Below are 23,752 nucleotides of genomic sequence, written 5' to 3' on the forward strand. Positions count from 1 at the left end.
ACTGTTGTTCCATGTCCAGTTCTAACTGTTGCTTCCTGACCTGCATACAGGTTTCTCAAGAGGCAGCTGAGGTGGTCTGGTATTCCCATCTCTTTCACAGTTTTCCACAGTTTATTGTGATCCACACAGTCAAAGGCTTTGGCATAGTCAATAAAGCAGAAATAGATGTTTTTCTGGAACTCTCATGCTTTTTCGATGATCCATCGGATGTCGGCAATTTGATGAACTATGGATGGAGCTTTCACTTCTACTGTCCTTCAAATGCATGTATCCTGTGCCCCTTTTCTGTGGGCTTTGCTTGTCAGGGAGGAGTTCCAGGGGTAAGTGAGAATTATTTAAATGACAATTCTTAAAAAAAAAAATCAGCTCATAGCCAGGTTTTTTTTTTTTATTTTAATAAACAGATTTTATTTTTTGAATTGTTTTCTGATTTTGTTTTGTTCATTTAATGGACTTTATTGAGTGTATATTATACAGAGTACAATGGCTGTGATGTAGTGGGAATTATAGAAGGAAATGGCATCCCACTCAAGTACTCTTGCCTGGAAAATCCCATGGATGGAGGAGCCTGATAGGCTACAGTCCATGGGGTCTCAAAGAATCGGACACGACTGAGCAAATTCTCTAGTTGTTAATTGGGGGTAAGAGTCATATACACAAAATGTTAAACAGCATGACAACATAGAGTAACAACTTGCAAATGATTTTATCATCTGATTTTATCTTATGAATGCTTATATTGTACATTCAGTGTGGCAGACACTTTTCTAAGTGCTTCTTAATAATAACTAATTTAGTCTTTAAAACAAATATTTAACTCATGTAGTCTTCAAAACAATGTTCCATTATTATTGCTATAGTCATTCCTATTCTGAAGATGGAGAGCTAGGCAGGGAGTGGTCAAATGACTTCCATAGGGTCACTCAGCTATTAAGTTTGGAACCACAAATTCCAGCTGTTTGGCTCCAGGTTCTGGGTCCTTAAATCATCTTGATGCAGCATCTCCAGCTTTAGGTGATGAGTGCCAAGTGCGAGACAGACATGGGCTCTGAGTTGGACAGCAGGACCCATTCTAGGTGAGCTGAAGCAGTCAGAGTGCTTTATGACAATGGCTCTTACCCTGGCTGCCCATTACAGTGATCTGGGAAGTTTTAAAAAAAATCACCATGCTTTGACCAGGTATTAAATCAGAATCTCTAGAGGTAAGGCCTGGCCAGTTATATGAAATATTCTAAAGGGGCAGACAGCATGGAAACCACTGCAGGGAAAAGGCACTAAAACTGGATCCTGGAAAGTGGGTTGGAGCTCATGAAGTTCAGAGGAGAGAGGGTGGTCAGATGGGAAATGGAGAGGCAGAGAGAAAGGTCCTTTCTTTTTTCTTTTCCTCTTCTCTTCCACCACCATGCTTCTGGATCTTCTTCCAGCCACCCTTCCTTTTTTTCCTCCTGTTTTCTGACTTCATTGTCCCCTTCTTTCCTTTGCTTCTCTCCTGCCTCCTTTCAACCCTCTCTTCCTTTCCTTCTTACATCCTCCTGCTGCCCAGTCTCTTCCTTTCAGCTCACAACCTTTTGGTCATCTCACTTAACACTGTTCCTTCTCCCAGCAAAAAGAGAGCAGAGGTTGGGGCTTTTGGGTCAATGCAAGACCCATTCATTGTGCTCCTGAAGGGAATTAAAGGAAAGCCTGGGAGTACAGATCCAACTTCCAAGTAGTATAATTAGGATTAAATACTGGTAAGAACTGTGCTGTATTCTTTGGGGACCAAGATCACGTGGTATGCCTGGCTCTGTGGTGAGGGGAGAGAGGAGAGCTTGAAAGGTGTCTTAGTTTTCTGTTGCTATTGTAACAACTTACCCTCAATATGTTAGCTAAAATAATCCATGTTCATATCTTACAGTTTTCTAAGATGGAAGTCTGACCTGAGTCTCACTGGCAGGGTTGTATTTCTTTCTAGATGTTCTAGGAAAGACTCTGTTTCATTGCCTTTTCCAGCTTCTAGAGGCTGTCCACATTCCCTGGTTCATGGTTCCTTCCTCCATCTTCAGAGCCAGCAACACAGAACCTCTCTTGTCATGCTTTCATTACATTACAGTACTTTCTCCACCTCTTTTCTTCTGCCTTTTCTACTTGTAAGAACTCTTATAATCACATCAGACCCATCTGGAAAATCCAGGATAATATCCCTATATTTAAGGTTATTTTGTTAACAACCTTAGTTCCATTTCTACCTTAATTCCATTTGCCATGTAACCTAATATATTCACAAGTTCCAGGGATTAGGATATAGACATTTTAGTAGGGACATTAATCTTTCTATAACAGAAAGCCTACAGAATAGGAGGAGCAATGGACAGTAAAGTTCATTTCATGTAGATAACAGCAGATACAAAGGCATAGGGGCTTTGGAGAGTGTTCAAGGTAGGTTTTGAAGAACTATAGTTTAGTATCACTTTGTAGTATCATGAAACAGGCCATTACATTGTCACTTATACAGTATATATTGTTCTTAAAGTTTACATATTATTATGTTTACCACATATTTCAACAAAAAAATCTTACAATAAACAGTACTCTTTGAGGGCAATACAGTATTACAGCAAACAGCACATGCCATGGAGGGTAGGTTCTAGTCCTATCTCTACCACTTATTAGACTGATACCTATAAAGATTCAGTAAGATCAAGAATCTCAAGTACTTTGCTCTGCCCCTCAGTTCAGTTCAGTTGCTCAGTCATGTCTGATTCTTTGTGACCCCATGGACTGCAGCATGCCAGGCTTCCCTGTCTATCACCAACTCCTGGAACTTGCTCAAAGACTCACGTCCATTGAGTCAGTGATGCTATCCAACCATCTCATCCTCTGTTGTCCCCTTCTCCTCCTGCCTTCAGTCTTTCCCAGCATCAGGGTCTTTTCCAATGAGTCAATTCTTCCCATCTGGTGGCCAAAATACTGGAGCTTCATTCAGCGTCAGCTTCAGTCCTTCTAATGAATATTCAGGACTGATTTCCTTTAGGATTGACTGATTTGATATCCTGGCAGTCCAAGGGACTCTCAAGAGTCTTCTCAGCACCACAGAACAAAGCATCAGTTCTTTGGTGTTCAGCTTTGTTTATGGTCCAACTCTCACAACCATATATGACTACCAGAAAAACCAAAGCTTTGATTATACCGACCTTTATAGGTAAAGTAATGTCTCTGCTTTATAATATGCTGTCTAGGTTTGTCATAGCTTTTCTTCCAAGGAGCAAGCCTCTTTTAATTTCATGGATGCAGTCACCATCTGCAGTGATTCTGGAGCCCAAGAAAATAAAAGTCTGTCACTTTTTCCATTGTTTCCCCATCTACTTGCCATGAAGTGATGGGATCAGATACCATGATCTTTAGTTTTCTGAAGCTAGTTTTATGCCAACTTTTACACTCTCCTCTTTCACTTTCATCAAGAGGCTCTTTAGTTCCTCTTTCCTTTCTGTCATAAGGGTGGTGTCATCTCCGTATCTGAGATTATAGATATTTCTTCCTGCAATCTTGATTCCGGCTTGTGCTTCATCCAGGTCTTGTAGGTCCTCATAGAACCGTTCAACTTCAGCTTCTTTGGCATTAGTGGTTAGGGCATAGACTTGGATTACTGTGATATTGAATGGTTTGCCTTGGAAGCGAACCAGGATCATTCTGTTGTTTGAGATTGCACCCAAGTAATGCATTTTGGACCCTTTTGTTGACTACGACGGGTACTCCATTAAGGGATTCTTGCCCACAGTAGTAGATATAATGGTCATCTCAATTAAATTTGCCCATTTAATCTGGTCCATTTTATTTTGCTGATTCCTAAAATGTCGATGTTCATTCATGCCATCTCCTGTTTGACCACTTCCAATTTGCCTTGATTCATGGATCTAACATTCTAGGTTCCTATGCAACATTGTTCTTTACAGCATTGGACTTTACTTTCATCACCAGTCACATCCACAACTGGGCGTTGTTTTCACTTTGGCTCAGCCTCTTCATTCTTTCTGGAGCTATTTCTCCATTCTCCTCCAGTAGCATATTGGGCTCTGCCCCTGGCACATAATAAATGTGAGGTGCTATTATTTCCGTGGGCTTCCCAGCTGGCGCTAGTGGTAAAGAACCCGCCTGCCAATGCAGAAGACACAAGAGATACAGGTTCCATCCTTGAGCTGGGAAGATGCCCTGGAGGAGGGCAAGGTGACTCACTCCAGTATTCTTGCCTGGAGAATCCCATGGACAGAGGAGTCTGAGAGGCTACGGTCCAAAGGGTTGCAAAGAGTCGGACACAACTGAAGTGACTTAGCACACATGCACGTGCTATTGCCAGAATTAAACTATGTCTTATGCTAATGGCTTATAACTTGCCACTCTTACTTTCTCTCTCTCTCTTTTTTAACCTCACTGTGAGGCTTGTGGGATCTTAGTTCCACAACCAGGGATTGAACCTGGGCCCTCAGCAGTGAAAGTTCAGAGTCCTAACCACCAGACTGCCAGAAAATTCCCTCACTTTCTCCCTAATGTCCATTTTTTGATGGGAAAAAGGAAAGCAGTGATAGGAAGAACATTTCTGACCTATGTAGCCTGCTGAAATAACATTGTTATTATCAAGTTCAAACTAACTATGGAGCCCTTAATTCAATCTAGAATTTAAGGACTCTCTGCCCCTGCTGCTTTTGCCAACAAACCCAAATGGTATCTATAGCTGAGTTTTAAATGACATTTGGTTATGAATGTAGAAGACAGAAAAGCAAGGGGGTTCCAGGCTAAAAGGTGTGTTCCGGGCTAAACTGAAACTTCCTAAGGTAGGATTAATATTAATAACAACAGTGACAAAAATGAGTGGGACTCAGAGATGCCTGGATACAAATGTTTTTATTTCTAAATGTAATTCCAGGAAAATCTTGGCTATGTTTTATTTGGGAATGAGATAAAGTCAAGTTTCTATAGGAATTTGGGAATACATATCTTTCCTATTAGGTGCTGAGTTGTGAGACTACATTTGTTAATCAGTAACTGAGAACATGTAAAAATGGCCTGGTTTTTCCTATCAGTTGTCTGACAACGAAATTGATATGCTTACTCTATCTGGTCCCTAGAAGTTGACCAGTTGTTGAAAGGGGGCCTTGTGCAATTATTAGGGAAGTGGGATGTTTCTTGCTTAATATTATACTGAAAAAATAGCATAGGATCTTGAAAACAGCATAAGTTATAACTTTAAAAAAAATTATGTCACAAAACGATTTAATTATTAGGTGAAAGTGAAAGTCACTCAGTCATATCCAACTCTTTGCAACTCCATGGACTATACAGTCCATGAAATTCTCCAGGCCAGAATACTGGAGTGGGTAGCCTTTCCCTTCTCCAGGGGATCTTCCCAACCCAGGGATCGATCCCAGGTCTCCCACACTGCAGGTGGATTCTTTACCAGCTGAGCCAAAAGGGAAGCCCAAGAATACTGGAATGGGTAGCCTATCCCTTCTCCAGTGAACCTTCTGGACCCAGGAATGGAACTGGGGTCTCATGCATTGCAGGTGGATTCTTTACCAACTCTGCTATCAGGGAAGCAATTACTAAATAGTAAGCACCTTTAAGTTTGTCTTGCTTATCTTTGTACTCTCCATGGTGCCTTATAGAAGACTGTAGATACTTCTATGACTTGGTGTCAGCTATTTGTTTAACAAATAAAAGGGATCTACTGGCTCCTACAAATGAAATAGTCCAGTGGTCAGATGGAGATCAGGTCTGGCCCCTGTTTTCTGCAGCCTTTTCCACTCTGCCATCCACAGAGTATCAGCTCTTTCTGTAGGCTGAGAGGAAGACAGCTTCACCTCTGTCTCTTCTCAACACATAGAAGAGGAAAAGTCACCTTTCCAAGTGGCTCCCTAGAAGCTACCATACCAAAGAAACTTCCTCCCATGAGAATATCTCAAGAGCCTAAACTGAGTCACATGCTCATCAATGAACCTATCCTTTTGTCAGATGAATGTCATGTCATGCATTGATTGGCTTGTGTATGAATTTATGAGCAATTCACTTTAACCAGGGGAGGGAGATTTCTCTCAGAGTCATCCAGCCCATTCCTGGAGCTGGGACTGGGGTTCATTTCCCCTGAAGGTCTGAAACTCTGTCCCTTATCAATAGAGGAAGCCCCTGGTTGCACATGTGTGCTGGTCAGTGTTGCAGTTCCCATTCGGTCTTTACAATAACTCATGTAGTTGAACTGAGGTCCCCAGTTGCTCAGGAACTAGCTCAAGTTCTCCCAGTAAGTAGTGAAATTAGAATTTCTAGATTTTCTGATTCCAAAGTCCATCCTCCTTCTAACACATCATCCTTCCCCAGTGAATGAACAAATAAATGTATGTTGGAAGCAGGACTCTCAGCTCTGAAAGGGTAACAGAGTAATGGTTAATGTGAGAGAATCTTTCTCTTTGAAGTCTGGCCATTCCTCTAGGAGCTGGGTGACACTAGGAAGACGTCATGCCTCTCTGCTTGTTTCCTCATTTATAAAATGGCAGTTGTGCTAGATCTTAGCTCATTGGGATGTTGTGAGAATTAAGTGAGGTAATGCTGATAATGACCTTGAAACAGTGTTTCCAGCCTGAAGTAGGTCAACATCCTTGCCTAAGGTAGGTCTACTTTGGGGAGAAATTGGTTATTTGTCCAATGGATAATAAAATTACACTTCTCCCTTCTCTACAGGATTAAAAGGGGATAGAAGTATTTATACATGTGAAAACCTCCTGAGTGCTTCAGCATCATACGGGTTTAGAATTTTTAGAAAATTTCCAAATGTGTTCAAGCTACTCTGCAAGGGTATTTGGAACTTGAAGTGGGTAAAGGAGAAGTCTGAAAATCTACAGAATCACTTTCTTTTCAGAGCTTAATTCTACCCAAAGCTCATTCATTGTTCTTCGTTATCCTGATGGTATCCTAATGCTGTCCTGCCCTTTTCATTGCCTCGCATTTTCCTCTCTGCACCCTCATTACATCTTTCCCTCTTTTTTACTCCCCATAATTTAGTACAAATAATTTTTGGAAGAAGACTTCAGTGTGTGATGCAAATGACATGATTTGGAATCACATTAAGGAGGTAGTGGGGTGTCAGATAGGGAAGGATCATCTTGTCATTGGAGGGGGAGGCTCACCCTGCTGATTCTAAGCATTGCACAGAGACTGAATTATTTTCCCCAAGAAACAGGAAATAATATTTTAATCTTCAATTCTCAGTGAAGAGCCTGGGGGCACAGAAAGAGAATGACAGGTGTTTGGATGCTTTTGGAGTATTGAAATGATTGTGCATATACACAAAGGCAATGGTTAGTGCTCTTCACCATCTCTGAAAGTAGGGAAGCCATTCTTTTACCTCCTCGTTAATTCATACTTTCAATTAGCATTAATTACTGACTAATGCCCAGCACTATTGTTAGACCATGAAGGGCTTATAAAGTAATGTAAATTCTGTCTATTTATAAGGTACTTACAGAAGGCAGTTATGGATAAGATAGCATCATGATGAGGTAATTAATTTTATAATACTATATATAAGTGGCCAGTTTGAATATTAAGTGAAACTGGAAACTGCCACAGGAAACTGGCTGCCTGTGAAATATTGTGTATATCTATGAATTTATTTTTATTTAGGTAAACTAGATATACCTTAGTAATATGTCAAGAAATATCCTGTAAGCCTTTGTAGAGTATTAGATGCATCTCAATTGGGCTTGTTCAAAAATAGAAGAAAAATTTCACCAGTAAAAGAAGATGGAGAGACATTGTATAGAGTAAAATATTGTACATTTTGGTCAGCTGTGTGTGGAATGATACATTTTAGACTCTGACTTATAGTTTTGGCCTTAGAAAGGAGAAAAGGCATGATGCTATGAACTTAATGAATATAAATAATAATTTTTAAAAATTATATCACTGATGTATAAGCAGGAGAGTCTGGGCTAACTATACTTGTGGCAAAATTAGTAGAAAGATCAATTAAAGTTTTATTAGGATATCAAGCACTGATAACATTCCATTATTTGTACTACTCACTTAGAAAGTGGAAATTTTTCATCTTACACATTTAGTTCCCCTCTTTAAGTTGGCAAACAATGACTTTTTCCACTGTATTTCTATATAACTGGACTCTTACCAGCTCGTGTGTGTGTGTGTGTGTGTGTGTGTGTGTGTGTGTTTTAATAGTTATGCATACTATCACTGGTGTTGTTAGCTTAACTTATCTGCATTTTGGAGTTAAAACTCTCTATAGACTCTTTACAGGAGTAGGAATCTGATCATAGTTCTTTGCAAGTTTATAAATGCTTTGCTGTCAGATCACTCAGACTGACGCAAATAGTAGCTCTCCTGAAGCTCTGCAGTCAGGATGTTCCCTCCGGAGTCTACTCTGTTCCACTGCCACATCACTGAGACTGTGAATGCTCCTATTTTGTATTCTAGCTTTGTGTGAGCAGATACACTGGACTCTGCTTTTTTATGTCCTTTCTGATGCTGATTCCTTCTCTTGAAATGTTCTTGTTTATCAATTCTCTACCCATTCTTTGAAGTCCAGCTGAAACAGCCAAGCTACTTATTCAGTGTTCTGTAGTAGGAAATTATTCTTTCCTCCTTCACACTCAGTTGTGCTTGTGTGACACTGATTACAAGATGCCTTTTACTTATACACCTGCAGTGTATTTTATACACATTCACAGAGCATGCATAGTTATTGTGTAAGGTAGCAGTGTTGAAAGGTCTTGGGGCTTCTAGACTGGCAACCCAGATCTGTGTCCTACTCTCATTAACTGCTTCCCTGGTGGCTCAGATGGTGAAGAATCCGCCTGCAGTGCCGGAGACCTGGGTTCGATCCCTGGGTTGGAAAGATCCCATGGAGGAGGGCATGGCAACCCACTGAGTATTCTTGCCTGGAGAATCCCCATGGCCAGAGGAGCCTGGCGGGCTACAGTCCATGTGGTCTCAAAGAGTCGGACACAACTGAGCGACTAAGCACAGCAGCATGATGCATTAAACATGCAGCAAATTCAGAATAGCTTAACTGCCATGAAATAAAAAGCTCAACAACAACAACAAGCTTCCAGCTTTCTTACTCCTAAATAGGAGACTGCCAGTGGCCATCTCATATGACTACTTTGATGAGATAATATCTGTAAAGAGCCTCTGTTTGTTTGCTATTTCTCAGGCCCTGGGCAAAATGCTTTATGTAACATCCTCCATGTACAATGTCTACATGTGTAATTCCTTTGCCCCAGTCCTGGGACAGAGTAGGTGCTCATTAAGTATTTCTCAAATGAAAGAGAACTGGACTTGAGCTGGCAGCAGGTCCCTGTCTGCCAAGTCAGCTGCTCCGAGTCAGCTGGGGAGATGCAGGCAACTGAGGACTCCAGAGAGGACAGATACAGCTGGGATGTTGTTCACACTTATCTGGCTGAAAGGCTACCATGGTATGATTTCTAAGCACAATGGAGAGCTCATGGGGAAAGAAGAGTGTCATTTTTGAATTGCAACTATTTCCTTTTCCACCATCTCATTATTCTTCCCTCCCCAGTTCCTGCTGATCAGTTCAGTCCAGAAGAGGCACTTATCTCATTCTGAGTCACTCCATGGTTGTATTTGGAACACTGTATTTTTACTATATCCCAGGGAATATATCCCTTAGAAGAAATGGAGTAGCTCTCATAGTCAAAAAAGAGTCCGAAATGCAGTACTTGGGTGCAATCTCAAAAACAACAGAATGATCTCTGTTCGATTCCTAGGCAAACCATTCAACATCCCAGTAATCCAAGTCTATGCCCCAACCAGTAATGCTGAAGAAGCTGAAGTTCAACAGTTCTATGAAGACACTCGAAACCTTCTATACCTAACACCCAAAAAAGATGTCCTTTTCATCATTGGGAACTGGAATGCAAAAGTAGGAGGTCAAGAGATACCTAGAGTAACAGGCAAATTTGGCCTTGGAGTACAAAATGAAGCAGGGCAAAGGCTAACAGTTTTCAAAAGAGAGCACACTGGTCATAGAAAACACCCTCTTCCAACAACAAAAGAGATGACTCTACACATGGACATCACCAGATGGTCAATATCAAAATCAGATTTATTATATTCTTTGCAGCCAAAGATGGAGAAGCTCTATACAGTCAGCAAAAACAAGACCAGGAGCTGACTAAGGCTCAGATCATAAACTCCTTATTGGCAAATTCAGACTTAAATTGAAGAAAGTAGGGAAAACCACTAGACCATTCAGGTATGACCTAAATCAAATTCCTTATGATTAGACAGTAGAAGTGACAAATAGATTCAAAAGATTAGATCTGATAGAGTGCCTGAAGAACTATGGATAGAGGTTCATGACATTGTACAAGAGGCAGTGATCAAGACCATCTCCAAGAAAAAGAAATGCAAAAAGGCAAAATGGTTGTCTGAGGAGGCCTTAAAAATAGCTGAGAAAAGAAGGGAGACTAAAGGCAAAGAGAAAAGGAAAGATATACTCATGTGAAAACAGAGGTCCAAAGAACAGCAAGGAGAGATAAGAAAGCCTTCCTAAGTGAACAATGCAAAGAAATAGAGGAAAACAATAAAATGGGAAAGACTAGAGATCTCTTCAGGAAAATTAGATACCAAGGGAACATTTCATGCAAAGATGGGCACAATAAAGGACAGAAATGGGATGGACCTAATAGAAGCAGAAGATATTAAGAAGAGGTGGCAACAATACACAGAAGAACTGTACAAAAAAGATCTTCATGACCCAGAAAACCACGATGATGTGATCTCTCACCTAGAGACAGAGATCCTGGAATGCGAAGTCAAGTGGGGCTTAGAAAGCATCACTATGAACAAAGCTAGTGGAAGTGATGGAATTCCAGCTGAGCTATTTCAAATCCTAAAAGATGATGCTTTGAAAGTGCTACACTCAATATGCCAGCAAATTTGGAAAACTCAGCAGTGACCAAGGACTGGAAAAGATCAGTTTTCATTCCAATCCCAAAGAAAGGCAATGCCAAGTAATGTCCAAACTACCGCACATTTGCACTCATCTCACACGCTAGTAAAGTAATGCTCAAAACTCTCCAAGCCAGGCTTCAACAGTATGTGAAGTCATGAACTTCCAGATGTTCAAGCTGGATTTAGAAAAGGCTGAGGGACCAGAGATCAAATCGCCAACATCCATTGAATCATTGAAAAAGCAAGAGAGTTCCAGAAAAACATCTACCTCTGCTTTATCCACTATGTCAAAGCCTTTGACTGTGTGGATCACAACAAACCATGGAAAATTCTTCAAGAGATGGGAATACCAGACTACCTTACCTGCCTCTTGAGAAATCTGTATGCAGGTCAAAAAGCAACAGTTAGAACCAGGCATGGAACAACAGACTGGTTCCAAATTGGGAAAGGAGTTCATCAGTGCTGTATATTGTCACTTTGCTCATTTAACTTATATAAAGAGTACATCATGTGAAATGCCAGGCTGGAAGAAGCCCAAGCTGGAAGCAAGATTGCAGGAAGAAATATCAGTAACCTCAGATGTGCAGATGACACCACCCTTATGGCAGAAAGCAAAGAGGAACTAAAGAGGCTCTTGAAAGTAAAAGAGGAGAGTGAAAAAGCTGGCTAAAAACTCAACATTCAAAAAACTAAGATCATGGCATCTGGTCCCATCACTTCATGGCAAATAGATGGCAAAACAAAGGAAACAGTGAGAGACTTTATTTTCTTGGGCTCCAAAATCACTGCAGATGGTGACTGTAGCCATGAAATTAAAAGAGGCTTGCTCCTTGTAAGGAAAGCTATGACCAACCTAGCATATTATAAAGCAGAGACATTACTTTGCTAACAAAGGTCTGTCTAATCAAAGCTATGGTTTTTCCAGTAGTCATATAGGGATGTGAGAGTTGGATTCTAAAGAAAGCTGAGGGCCTTTTGAATTGATGCTTTTGAACTGTGGTGTTGGAGAATACTCTCGAGAGTCTCTTGGACTGCAAGGAGATCAAACCAGTCGATCCTAAAGGAAATCAGTTCTGAATCTTCATTGCAAGGACTGATGCTGAAGCTGAAACTCCAATCCTTTGGCCACCTGATGGGAAGAACTGACTCACTGGAAAATACCCTGATGCTGGGAAAGATTGAAGGCAGGAGGAGAAGGGGATGACAGAGCATGAAATGGTTGGATGGCATCACCGACTCAATGGACATGAGTTTGAGCAAGCTCCGGGAGTTGGTAATGGACAGGGAAGCCTGGCATGCTGCAGTCCATGGGGTCTCAAAGAGTCAGACAGGACCGAGGGACTGAAATGATCTGAACTGATGGAATGTAAGGACATTGTAGATCTACCTTACTGGCAATAAAAAAGAAAATCAACCAAAGCATTGTACCTATTTAGTGGTAAATGTCTTAGGAATTGTAGAAGCTTTTGAAAATCCCACCTAAATAAAAAATGACATTCGTACCCTCAGGTTCTTATAAGTGAAGAGAATTTCGGGAATCTCCAGGTTGATGACTCATAACTTTCCCAGTGTTTTATTCTCATGAGCCATCGATTAAAATAGGGTGTAGCATTATATTTTTCTCTCCCAGCAAAGCTATTCCCATCAATTTGGAAGTTTTGGAAGCTTCTTCAAGCCCCTAGGATATAATTTCATGCATAAAACCATTGTATTTTATATGATATTTGAGGTACGTTGGAAAAGTTTTTTTTTTTTTTTGCAGCCTCCACTGAGGCTTGTCTTGTTCCTGGGGAGCAGTAAGTACAGTACACAAATCTGGATGAAGAGTATTTCCCATGATGCATTGAAAGGTCAGTGTTCCCATCTTGCTCTGCTCCTGAAGGCTGGAGTTAATGAGGAAGAGTTTGTATGTGAATGTCAGGCATGTTGCAATAACTAGCCACAATGGAATAGTCATGGCAACTTCCATTACTTGGTTTCTTTGTTTTTGTGATGTTGCTGCATGCTTCATTTTATGAGTATTTTCTTTTCTTGTGTGTGGTTGAACCCATCTATTGCCATCTTGGGCTTGGATACTTGTATTTAAAAGGAGAGGAAGAACAGAGGGAGAAACTGGAAAACTGACAAAATGATATATCCTAAGAACTTATTGCTTTATTTTACTCCCTCCACTTCTGCTGACAGATATTCTGGTGATTAATATTCTGATGAGTCTGTGACTTTGTGAAAGGGGGGAGAAAAAAAAAAAGCCTTCCCTGAAGAGAATCTTGAAAAGCAGATCGTAGTGAGACATAGGAAATATTGTGAAAACTGGACTTTTTGGTGACTTCATATCTTGGATACAGACCAACTCTAGTAATATTATTTCTGAAGTAAGATAAATGAAAATTATCAGCAATCTTTGGTAAATCATTTGTATACTTGAGGGCTTTTATCTTGATCATAGCATCTACCACCTGAATGGTAATTTATATTTCAGTGAGATCCCTGGAATAGAATATAAGGAGTGGTGACAATCTAAGATGTCTTTAGATACATTCATTTTATTCACGAGGGTGAATAATAGTCTCACTGTAGACGGGTCTAACTGGAGAATATCCTGTGCTTTACATACATTGACTCCCAAGATGGAAATCTGCGCATCTGTGGCAGTACATGTAGGGGACCATTAATAGTTGGCTTTCTGGGGACAGCCTCTTGAGGATTCTGACCAAATCACGCAGAAGTGCTGGGGTCACTTCATAGGTAGGGTATGAAGCTGAGGATGTTGAATTCTTAAGAAGAATGGTCCACTCTGTAGATGCAACATACACAGGGAATGTGCCTCTATTCCTAGCAGTCTGTATTTACAATTTTACATCCTTGTAACACTTTCATCACCTTCCTCTCTTGTCTGCCTATTCTTTACTTTAAAAAGTTGCCAAAGGCATCTTCATCCATCCATTTTCAAAGTTATATGCATCCAATCGTATATTAGAAAGGCTCTTTAGCCATTTTTTCACTTTTTAGTTTTTCTCTCCATTTTACTATTGAATTTTTTTTTTAACTTGTTTATGCTTTGACATCAACTCTTGTCGAAATGCTGACACTTTTACACGTTAAAAAAAGAACGAGCCAGTTCAACAAATAAGGCCCAAGAAGAAGGTGAAGTGTCTCCCGGCTGTTAGCCAGTTCTGGAGTTCTTTGACTCCCAGGGGCACGGAAAGGACTGTGTGCTTGGTCGTGTCGAGAGGGAGACACAGACTCAGCCTTCGAATTGGCCAGCCTGGTGACCAGCGAGCCCGCCCCTCCTTCCCCCTCCCGCGCTCACACTCAGGAAGCAGCTGGCTACAGGCCGGCCTTCGCGGCCGCACACACATCCACTCTCCTCCCAGGCCGCCGCCTCCTCCCTCCCTCCCCCTCTCCCTCTCTCTTCCCCCTTCCCCTCTCCTGCAGCCGCGTCCACACTGCGCCGCCAGGGCAGCCCAGAGCGCTGCGCGCACGGGCACCAGAGCTGGGGCCGCCACCACTGCCCCTCCCCGCAGCCAGGTTCGCTGCCCGCGGCCGTCTAGGCTCGCACCAGCGTTCCCCCGACGGAACCCGCCGAAAGCAATTAGCCAGCATCCCGAACCGGCCCCCAGACGCACCCCAGGCCCAAGGCAAGGATGAGCAAGACGCGTGAGGCACAAAGCCGAAACTCAACTTTTTAAAGATATTATTTGCTTTGTGTGCGTGTGTGTGCGCGCGCGGGGGGGTAGAGGGAGGGGGAAGCGGCAGAATGAGCTGATGCCGAGGGTACAGCCACCCCACTTCTGCCTGCCTCCTCCTCCCCCTAACGCTACTGCCCTAGCACACGCGCGCGCACACACTGCACTTGGGCCGGGTTTCGGCGCTCTGTCCCCCGGCTTGGATGGGAGTTTTGATTTCCGAAGGAGGCAGAGCCAGGGGAGCGCGCTGAAGGGCTGGAGCCCCAAGTTTCTCCTCGCCAGCTTTGGCTGCCCGCTGTCACTCGCTCAGGCTGGCCGGGGGAAGGGACCCGCACGCCAGGCTTTGTTGTGGAAATCCCGGGTTACCTGGTAAGTGGATGCCATAGGAACTTTGCTAGTAGGCGAGTCGAGAGAAGCCGGGCGCTTCAGAGTGGGGGAGTTACAACGCTCAGAGATACAAACTAGGGATTAGAAATATTTACACTCTGAACTGCTGGCGTGGTTTAAGAATACGGGCACCCCAACACCCATATTCTCTAAATGATCTGTTTACTGAGATAGCGATTCTCAATTAGGAATCAAGCTGTGTTCTTGTCAGTTGCCTAAAAGCATTGAAAGTAGAAGAGGGAAAGGAAATCAACAAGGTTTTAAAGTTTTTCTGTTTAGGAAGACTTTTTGTTTTGGGCTTTTCTTCTAAACTAGAGGGTCCAGAAGGCTACAAAATCAGGGCAAGTTACAGTACGCAAGGGCATGGTCGCGCACGCCACCCATGAGTCCCTCCTGAAGGGAAACTTTGGAGAAGTGGGAATTGATGGGTTGACATGAGGTCTCTCTCCCTCTTTCCAGTTCCACGTGCTTGTGGAGCTCTAACGAAGGCTGTTTTCCATGCTGTGTCTCACCCAATTCGCTGTCCCTCCCTATTGCCCAGAGGTCCTCCGGTAAGGGGATACATTAACTCCTCGTGGGGACGGGTCCAGCGACTCGCAGCTGCCAGGTCTTGTAACTAGAACTATAACCCACACCGCAAACTGCGCAGATTCAGACTCTCACACTCCCGACCAGGTTCGTCACCTCGCGTTTACATTTTTATAGGGCTCGACAAAATGTCAGCACTGTTTGGAAAATGTCTCAGTCTCAGGGACTTTGTCCTGCGCAAGACTCCAGTCCCTATAAATGACCCTGTGTGTATTTTGAAGTCGCCCGAGGCCGCTTTCTGGAAAGCGTGAGTGAGCAGCCGGCTTTCTCCTAAACACACACCTTGCCTGGAGCGACACTTCCAACTTACTCACTGGAGCCGACAAGTCACTTCGGTGATGAGGAAGTCACCCAAGTGTCTGGAAAACTTGGCCCTGACGGATTTGTCATCCTATGGATGATTCAATTAGGTACCTGTAGGGAGAAACTTTCTGAAAGGTCGTCTCTGGTTTCCCGGGTCGCACCCTCGACTTCTTGGGGGTGTCTAAGAGGCAAGAAGTGAAAGAACAAGGATTATTAGGACGCTAGCTCGGTGCGGGCTCTGGGCCACGCAGGGCGTACGGCGCGGGGACGTGCACTCCCGGGAGCGGCGAGCAGGGCTGCGGCTCCCTCCGAATTTCGGCTTGGGCCGGGCAGCGCGCTGGTTTCTGCCTCTTCGGCTTTGCAGTCTCGGACCATCGGCGGCGCGCATTCGGCCCCGACTTACTCGGGACTGGGTTGCACAACAGGAAGCCTGAACGAGTTTGTTTTGTTTTGCTGCGCTCGCTTGCGGACAAGGCCGAGGGTTAGGGGCAGAGGCGGCCAAGGAGTAACGGGGTCGCAGCAGCGCATCCCAAGCAGGGCTCAGTCGCCTCAGCCCCAGACCCGCCCCTCGCTCCTTGCCAGAGAGCCCAGGGGCGCGGGCCTTGAATCCCCGCGGGCCAAGATGGGGGTGGGGGGCGGCATGGGTCATAAACTGATAAAGGCTGCCGTCTCCTGCCCTGCCTCACGCTCTTCTTCACCCCTCACCACCCGCTTGGTATTCCTCACCCCCTTACTACGCTTTCCCGGGGGAATCATCTGGGCCGTCATCCCAGCAGCATCTAAACCCAGGGCAGAAGTGGAGGGTACTTCCGGAAATTAGAGACTTGCGGACCCCTCTTACGTAGAAGAGGGACTTGCACTCTCTCCCCACCTATTTCCAGGACTTAGCATCTCTCTTGAGTTTGGGCCTGGGGCTCTGGAGTTTGAGGAGTGGAATGTTCTGCAGCTCCCCCCAGTGGACCAGTTCCCTTTAGGCTGTGGAAAGAGGGAATTCAAGTAAAGACCATAAGGCTAGATGGGGATCTTGGTGATCACCTACAGATGAGGAAACTGAGGCCCAGAGACTTTCAGGAGTTTTGCCCCAGGCTTCAGAGCCAGTTGTCACAGTCTCAGGGCAAGCACTCAAGTTTCCCAGTTCAGAGAGCATTTCTTGGCCTGAAGGTGAACTCAAGACAAATGCCGTCTCATTCTGCCCGTTCTGAAAGCTTTGATGAGTCATGATTTCTGCCTTGGGAGTTAGCCAGACGTCTGTTTCCCTCTGTGTAGTATATCCCCACTGGACCTCCTTTTTTACATAAATGGGGAAACTTTTTTTTTTTTGTAAAAGATTGATTTGTGTTGGTTTAAATTTTCTCATTCCTTCTTTTCTTCCTCTTCCAAGTTTTCTTAAGGTGAAGTGTGAAACAGGTGCAACCTGCAAAAGTTTGTAGAAAAAAGATCTGCCACAATGAGTGTTTGAAGCCATTTAGAAACAGGAGTGTGTCATATTAGATGTTATATTTGCAGTTGGGAGCTGTTGACGTTTAAGGATCACCTTTGAATGCATTACAATTTTCATATGTTTTCACTAGTCGTCTGTGTAGCCAGACTAGCACTAACATTACCTTGAAAAGAAAGAATGGGGGATTTCTTTTCCAGTCACTTTCAAATTCCTTTCCTTATTGGTAGTTGAAGTCCTTTCCTTTGTTGCTCAGAGGACTCAGTAATCTTTCAGTGTGAATAGCTAAATCTAATTGCTGCTCTAACTCCCTCTCCCCTTGGTTCACATTAAGCCAGTTTTAGAGAGCATCTTGTGGCTGGTCCCTGATCTCATCCAAGTTCCTTAATAGTAGTGGGTTTGTTGGATATTGAGTACTTGGGGTCAGACGATGTTCTTGGGAGGAAGTGATCATGATTCTTAATAGAAAAAACAACTTTTTTTGCGGGGGGGGGGGGATGGACTCCAGGGTCCACCTAACGGGTGACATTCCTATTAGGCCAAAATAGGCAGGGTGGGGAAGTTAAATAGCAGCAAATTATGTTTTGTACTAGCCTTGCCTTCATTTACGGAGAAGGCAATGGCACCTCACTCCAGTACTCTTGCCTGGAAAATGCCATGGACAGAGGAGCCTGGTAGGCTGCAGTCCATGGTGTCGCTAGAAGTCAGACATGACTAAGCGACTTCACTTTCACTTTTCATTTTCATGCATTGGAGAAGGAAATGGCAACCCGCTCCAGTGTTCTTGCCTGGAGAATCCCAGGGACGGGGGAGCCTGGTGGGCTGTTGTCTCTGGGGTCGCACAGAGTTGGACACGACTGATTTATATGGCAGAAAGTGGTCTTTCCATCATTTCAGAAGATAGCTTAGTGTTCTCCATCTTTTTTCTCTCAGTATTCTTTTCTGCTAGTAAATTAATTTGATGACATTCTTTCTGGTGTTGTCTCTCTCATATTGTAGTTATTGATCTCGAGTTGGAATGTTAATTTGTAGTTCTTCCAGAATATATGAGGATTCTTGAGGGAGAGAATTCAGTAAGTGCCATCCTATGCACATTCTCTTCCTTGGAGAAATCATTTTCTGTGTTTCTATAATTATTTTCTGTAGAGATTATTATGAAGAATGCTGAAATGCAAGACTTGACATTTAACTTTTCTCAAAGTTTAGTTGGGTCATAGGCTCAGGACTGAAAATAAAAACACAAACAAATGGCATATAGAAAATCTGTGCAATAAAACTGTGCTGCCTTATGCTTTCCAGGGGGGTTAAATTTACAGTAAGGTCTTTAAAATGACATTAATACATAGTTTGATTAAACTGAACACAACTGAACAAGTAGCATCTGGATTTCAAGAAATAGAACATTACCAATACCCTAGAAACTTGACTCTTACTTTCTTCTCATTACTGTCTTTCCCCATCTCTTGCAGCCACTGTGTTCTCCTCAAGAGTAATGACTGCCTTAGCTTCAACAGATGTAATAATTTTGCCCATTTTTTATGCCTTATGTAAGTGGGATAATTCAACATGCACTCCTGAGTTTGACTTCTTTTGCTGATATAATAGCCTTTTAGTAGGTCAAATAATTTGGACTCCCCTTTAAAGTTTAGGGAAACAATTTGGCTTGCAGAAATTAGTTGTTCAGGCATTACTTAATATGATAGAGTTAAGGAAAAACACTAATGAAACAGAAGCCCTGTTCTCTATCCTAATGACTGTCTGATTAGGGAGACTAAACAGATATGAGTGAAACCATAAAGTGAAGCCAGCTTGGGGTGAGCCAGGAGAATGCTGAGGAGCAACTTCCACCATGACAACCCAAAATGCATTTGGCAGTCTCTCTGTTAGGACCAACAACCCCCATGACAAAAAAATGCCTGGTCTCAGTACTGAAGTGACTGTATTTGTTTTGTGGCTTTCAGCTAGGATTTTTCATTGTTCATGGGTATGCCAAGATAAAGACAAGAATAATATGCCTGTTCAGAAGAGTGGGATAGACTTTTTATGCTGCTTTGTTCTAATAGAGAAAGGAATAGACTAGAAGGAATAGACCAGGAAGCACACAACTGTAATTAAACTGGTTCCACAAGACACAGAGCTTAGGGTTTATGGTCACACCTTACTTAGACTATATTTATTCAGGCAATACATTATAAATATAGGATATGAATATATAAGTATATAATTATATATTGATTTATATGATAATTTTCAGTATAAATAGCCAGTACAGTGTGATAAATACAAGTATAATAAATATATGTGCATAAATGTATATGAAAAGTCAATATATATGACATATGTAGTGTGAAAAATATAAATATATAGGTATCTCAGGTAATTTATGGATCTATAAGGACTGGGGAGAGCTTGATAAATTATACAGGGTACCAAAACGTAATGAAATTAGAATTTAGACAGGAAGGTGAAACACAGGCAGATAACTATAAGGCAATGTGGAAAGTTATGAATGTTAAAGGAGATGTATATAGAGTGAAATAGTCAACATTTATCACATCCTTCTAGGTACCAGGCACTGGGCTAAACAAGTAACGTGCGTCATCTCATTCAATGTTCTGTAATGCTGTGAACTAGGTGCAATAGTACAATCCTTGCCATTTTACAGATCAGTGATAGAGGTCGATTAAGAGAGGATCAGAGAAAGCCCAAGGTGGGGTGGGCCTGGAAGGTGACTAGAATCTGGATTTGGGGAAGGAGAGGGCAGGAGAAGGGAGGAAGGGAAGGACCACTCAGGTGGATTCAAAGACAGTGTATGAACAGAAACAAGGATCCAACCATGTTCTACTTTGGGAACAAAATCAGGAGACTCAGTTGTAAAACTGAGATAATGAAGGCTCTAAGTAGTTGAGCGCAGACTTGAAGTAAAGAAAGCTGGTGTGGGGCTAATCGTGTCTGACATGATTTCTTTAGGCCAAGAATGGGAACAACTGCACATTGCTTTGGGTGCACCAAGTCTTGCTGAACTCCAGATGAGCAGATAGGGTTACAGTGCAAGATCAGCCCCTGTTCCAGGCTCCTTGATAAAAAGATCAGACTTTCTCAGAGTCGGTTATTTCTGAAGCTCTAAGCCAGATCTATGAAGTTTTGTTTCTAGGCCTGCTGGATACTGTACACAGAAAATTAATCAGATGCTAGGGTTATGTATGATTTCTTGTTATTCCTGTGTGTGAAGAAATGGATTAATGTTTTCCCAACCTTTGCAGTATGACCAATAGATTCCACTTCTGTCTGTAACTGACTGAGTCATTCATGTAGGGCTTCTTTTTTTTTTTTTTTAAATAAATATGTTGTCATATTGGTTAAGGGCCTAGTCATTGTTGCGGACGTTCATACTTCTGCAGTGATGTCAGTGAACATAATTTAACTTGTATTAAACTTCTGTCTACTAACAGCTAAAAATAGTTACACTGGTTACTTTTCAGCAATAACTAACTACACTGAAGGAAAGAAATCACTCAATTACACATGTGATAGGGATAATTTAATATACTTGAATATTTGGTTTAATGAGTGCTAAATTAAGTTTATTTCTAGAATCTTCCATAGATAGATGTTTATTACCCCTTTGAAACAATTGTGAGTTTTAGCTTTGCAAATAGCTATTCACATGGCTGAGTAATTATTTATGTACACTAGGTGACCAAGAATGCACTTTAATTTGCCATGTTTTACAGCCTATGTATCTCCTTGTGTGAAAATGGATTTTTTTTTTTAAATAAAAATCTCCAGCCAGTTACTTTTCTTTTATATTTCTGAAGAAGCCTTTGTGTCTCAAACCATGGCCATGTGGTGTTCACTTTTTGCAATTCAGGTAATTAATTCAGTGGTGACATCATTGGGAATGTGTTCATTTTTCCATTTCAAATTCCTCCTCATAGGATCTTATGTTAACTCATAAGAACACATTTCAAAAAAACTCAGTTCTCGAGGACAGTTAATTTAAACTCCCCCCGCCCCCTTTCACATTGTAAAATTGAAGTTTTATTTCAGGGAAGGTCACCTACCCCTTGCAACAAGGAAGATATAAAATTATCAATCATCGTGATCTCTGATTCTGTCAGTCAGTCGGTTAACTGGTATTTGTAGAGCACAGTTGATCAATTGATACTAAATAAAAGGCAAAGTGAAAGATAACAGCGGTAGGAGTGTGCATGTTCGTCGCTCAGTCATGTCTGACTCTTTGTGACCCCATGGACTGTAGCCTCCTAGGCTCCTCTGTTTATGGAATTCTAGAGTGGGTAGCCGTTCCCTTCTCCAGGGGCTCTTCATGACCCAGGGGTTGAAGTGGGGTCTCTTGTATTGCAGGCAAATTCTTTACCATCTGAGTTTCCAGAGAAGCCCTGGTAGGAGTATAGCTTTGTGTTATTTAATTCTTATTTTTCATAAAGCTAAAAATGTCAAACATTTAGATTTTCTCTTCATTACAGCTATATTATGGGGTCTGTTTTATTTTGACTGTTTAATTCTGACTGTTTCTACAGATTTTCTTGGTAGGTACCTGGGCTGGCAGATAGTCTCAATGCTTTTATAACAGTAGCTTTTATGCGTTTTTTGTCTGTAACCCACCAGAAAAAATTTTTTTTTTATCTTACCCAGAGCACTGTGCATGTAGATATGCAGACATGTACACCTGCAAATCTCTGAAATGAAACGATTCTTAACCATTAATATATTTGATGCACATTGATAGCTTCTGTTTTATTCTGCTGCTGTTTTATTCTAGTCAGTTCTATTTCATTAAAAAATGTTTCTCCATTAAATAATTGATTTCAGGGCTCACCAGTGGATCTTGACCAATTTGAAAAACAGTACTTTAGAAACAATACTTTGTTAAACATAGATCTGAACTTACAGCCCATATTCAACTTGAGCCAATGCCTTGGCCAGGGCATGGTACCTTTCTGAACTTACCTATGTTTGTTTTAAAAATCCTTTTCATTTCAAGTTTGTTCTCATTTTGTGTTTTTTTTTTTTGTTTGTTTGTTTTGCTTTTTTTTTTTTTGCAACTGACTAAGGGAATCCCTAACTATCCCCCTCTCTTTTGCTTCTTTTGGTAGGGTCATGCTTTTCTAGAACTTGCTGTACTCATTGGTGAATTCATGACTGAGGCAAAGTCGATGAAACACTTGTAGGTAATTACTACTAAAAGTAGTGACATTTAGTAAGTTAGGGAGATATGAGAGTTGCATAGATGCACTGAAGTGTAAAAAGTAGATTCTAAGAAAGGTTATTGAACTTCTAATATTGTCCTCCAGCAATATTTTCCTGAAGGTCTGAACTTCTAGAAATTTATAATCACTAGCATTGTTTCGACGGAGAAGGCAATGGCACCCCACTCCAGTACTCCTGCCTGGAAAATCCCACGGACAGAGGAGCCTGGTAGGCTGCAGTCCATGGGGTCGCTAAGAGTCGGACACGACTACGAGACTTCACTTTCACTTTTCATTTTCATGCATTGGAGAAGGAAATGGCAACCCACTCCAGTGTTCTTGCCTGGAGAATCACAGGGACGGGTGGGCTGCTATCTCTGGGGTCGCACAGAGTCGGACACAACTGAAGCGACTTAGCAGCAGCAGCAGTAGCAGCAGCAGCATTGTTTCGAAGGTTTTCAATGCTGCTTATGATTTTTAAGTTAGGATTAACTAACTACAGAATAAATTCCTGCATTAGATTTGGTCATTTTTCCCCCCATGCTTTCCCCTTCCCTCTCCCTCCTCCTTTCTGTTCCTCTTCTCCCTTTCCCTTCCTTTTTTTCCTCAGTGTCCTGTCCATATTTACCATCCACATTTTTAGTATCATAGCCACTCATATGATTAAAAAGGCACTGCAAGATATTTTATTCCATAAACTTAGGGGAAGATTATTTTTATTTTTGAGAAAATTTTATATAAAAAGTTAAAATGTTTACCTTTAATTCAGTAGCAAAGAGTTGGAATCACAGATAAAACAATGTCAAGAATTCTATTAAATGGGATCCATAAGTTCATTATATTGTCTTTTTTGAGTGGTCTTTGGTAGAATGGTTTGAATTCCTGAAGGGAACACTGATTTGTCTTCATACTTTTAATTGAAGTATGGTATAACTCAAAGCTAAACCTCTTTAATTTTATTTTAATGGTGATTATATTGTTTGAGTAATAGCTAAACATCTTAATATTCAAAATAAATATGTTAATATTCTTAAATTACCTATGTTAGACCTTGGGAGTGCCCAAGTGGCCATGTGGTCTATATGTACTAACTACCAGGTGTAACCTCCTTGACTTTTCACTCCACATCCTAATGACATGGAATCATTCCAGCTCTGTTTCTGTGTAACTTCTGTTGTAAATTC

At 41.9% G+C, this 23,752-nt stretch overlaps 1 protein-coding gene across 5 annotated transcripts in view; it reads left to right on the forward strand.

Moving 5' to 3' along the window:
• GLIS3 (GLIS family zinc finger 3) overlaps positions 1 to 23,752 on the forward strand; it is a 683,233-nt gene that overhangs the window by 173,782 nt on the left and 485,699 nt on the right. The window contains exon 1 of one of the 5 annotated variants that reach the window (XM_006068189.4): positions 14,347 to 15,011. The exons of 2 other annotated variants lie outside the window; for them this stretch is intronic. In XM_006068189.4, coding sequence (XP_006068251.1) covers positions 14,722 to 15,011 — 290 coding nt within the window. In that variant the 5' untranslated portion in view covers positions 14,347 to 14,721. Of the gene's footprint in view, positions 1 to 14,346; positions 15,012 to 23,752 lie in introns of those variants that run through there. 2 more of the 5 variants (XM_006068185.4, XM_006068191.4) reach the window with 2 other exon arrangements.

This window comes from Bubalus bubalis, chromosome 3, assembly GCF_019923935.1.
Source record: "Bubalus bubalis isolate 160015118507 breed Murrah chromosome 3, NDDB_SH_1, whole genome shotgun sequence".
Classification (NCBI taxonomy): Eukaryota; Metazoa; Chordata; class Mammalia; order Artiodactyla; family Bovidae; genus Bubalus; species Bubalus bubalis.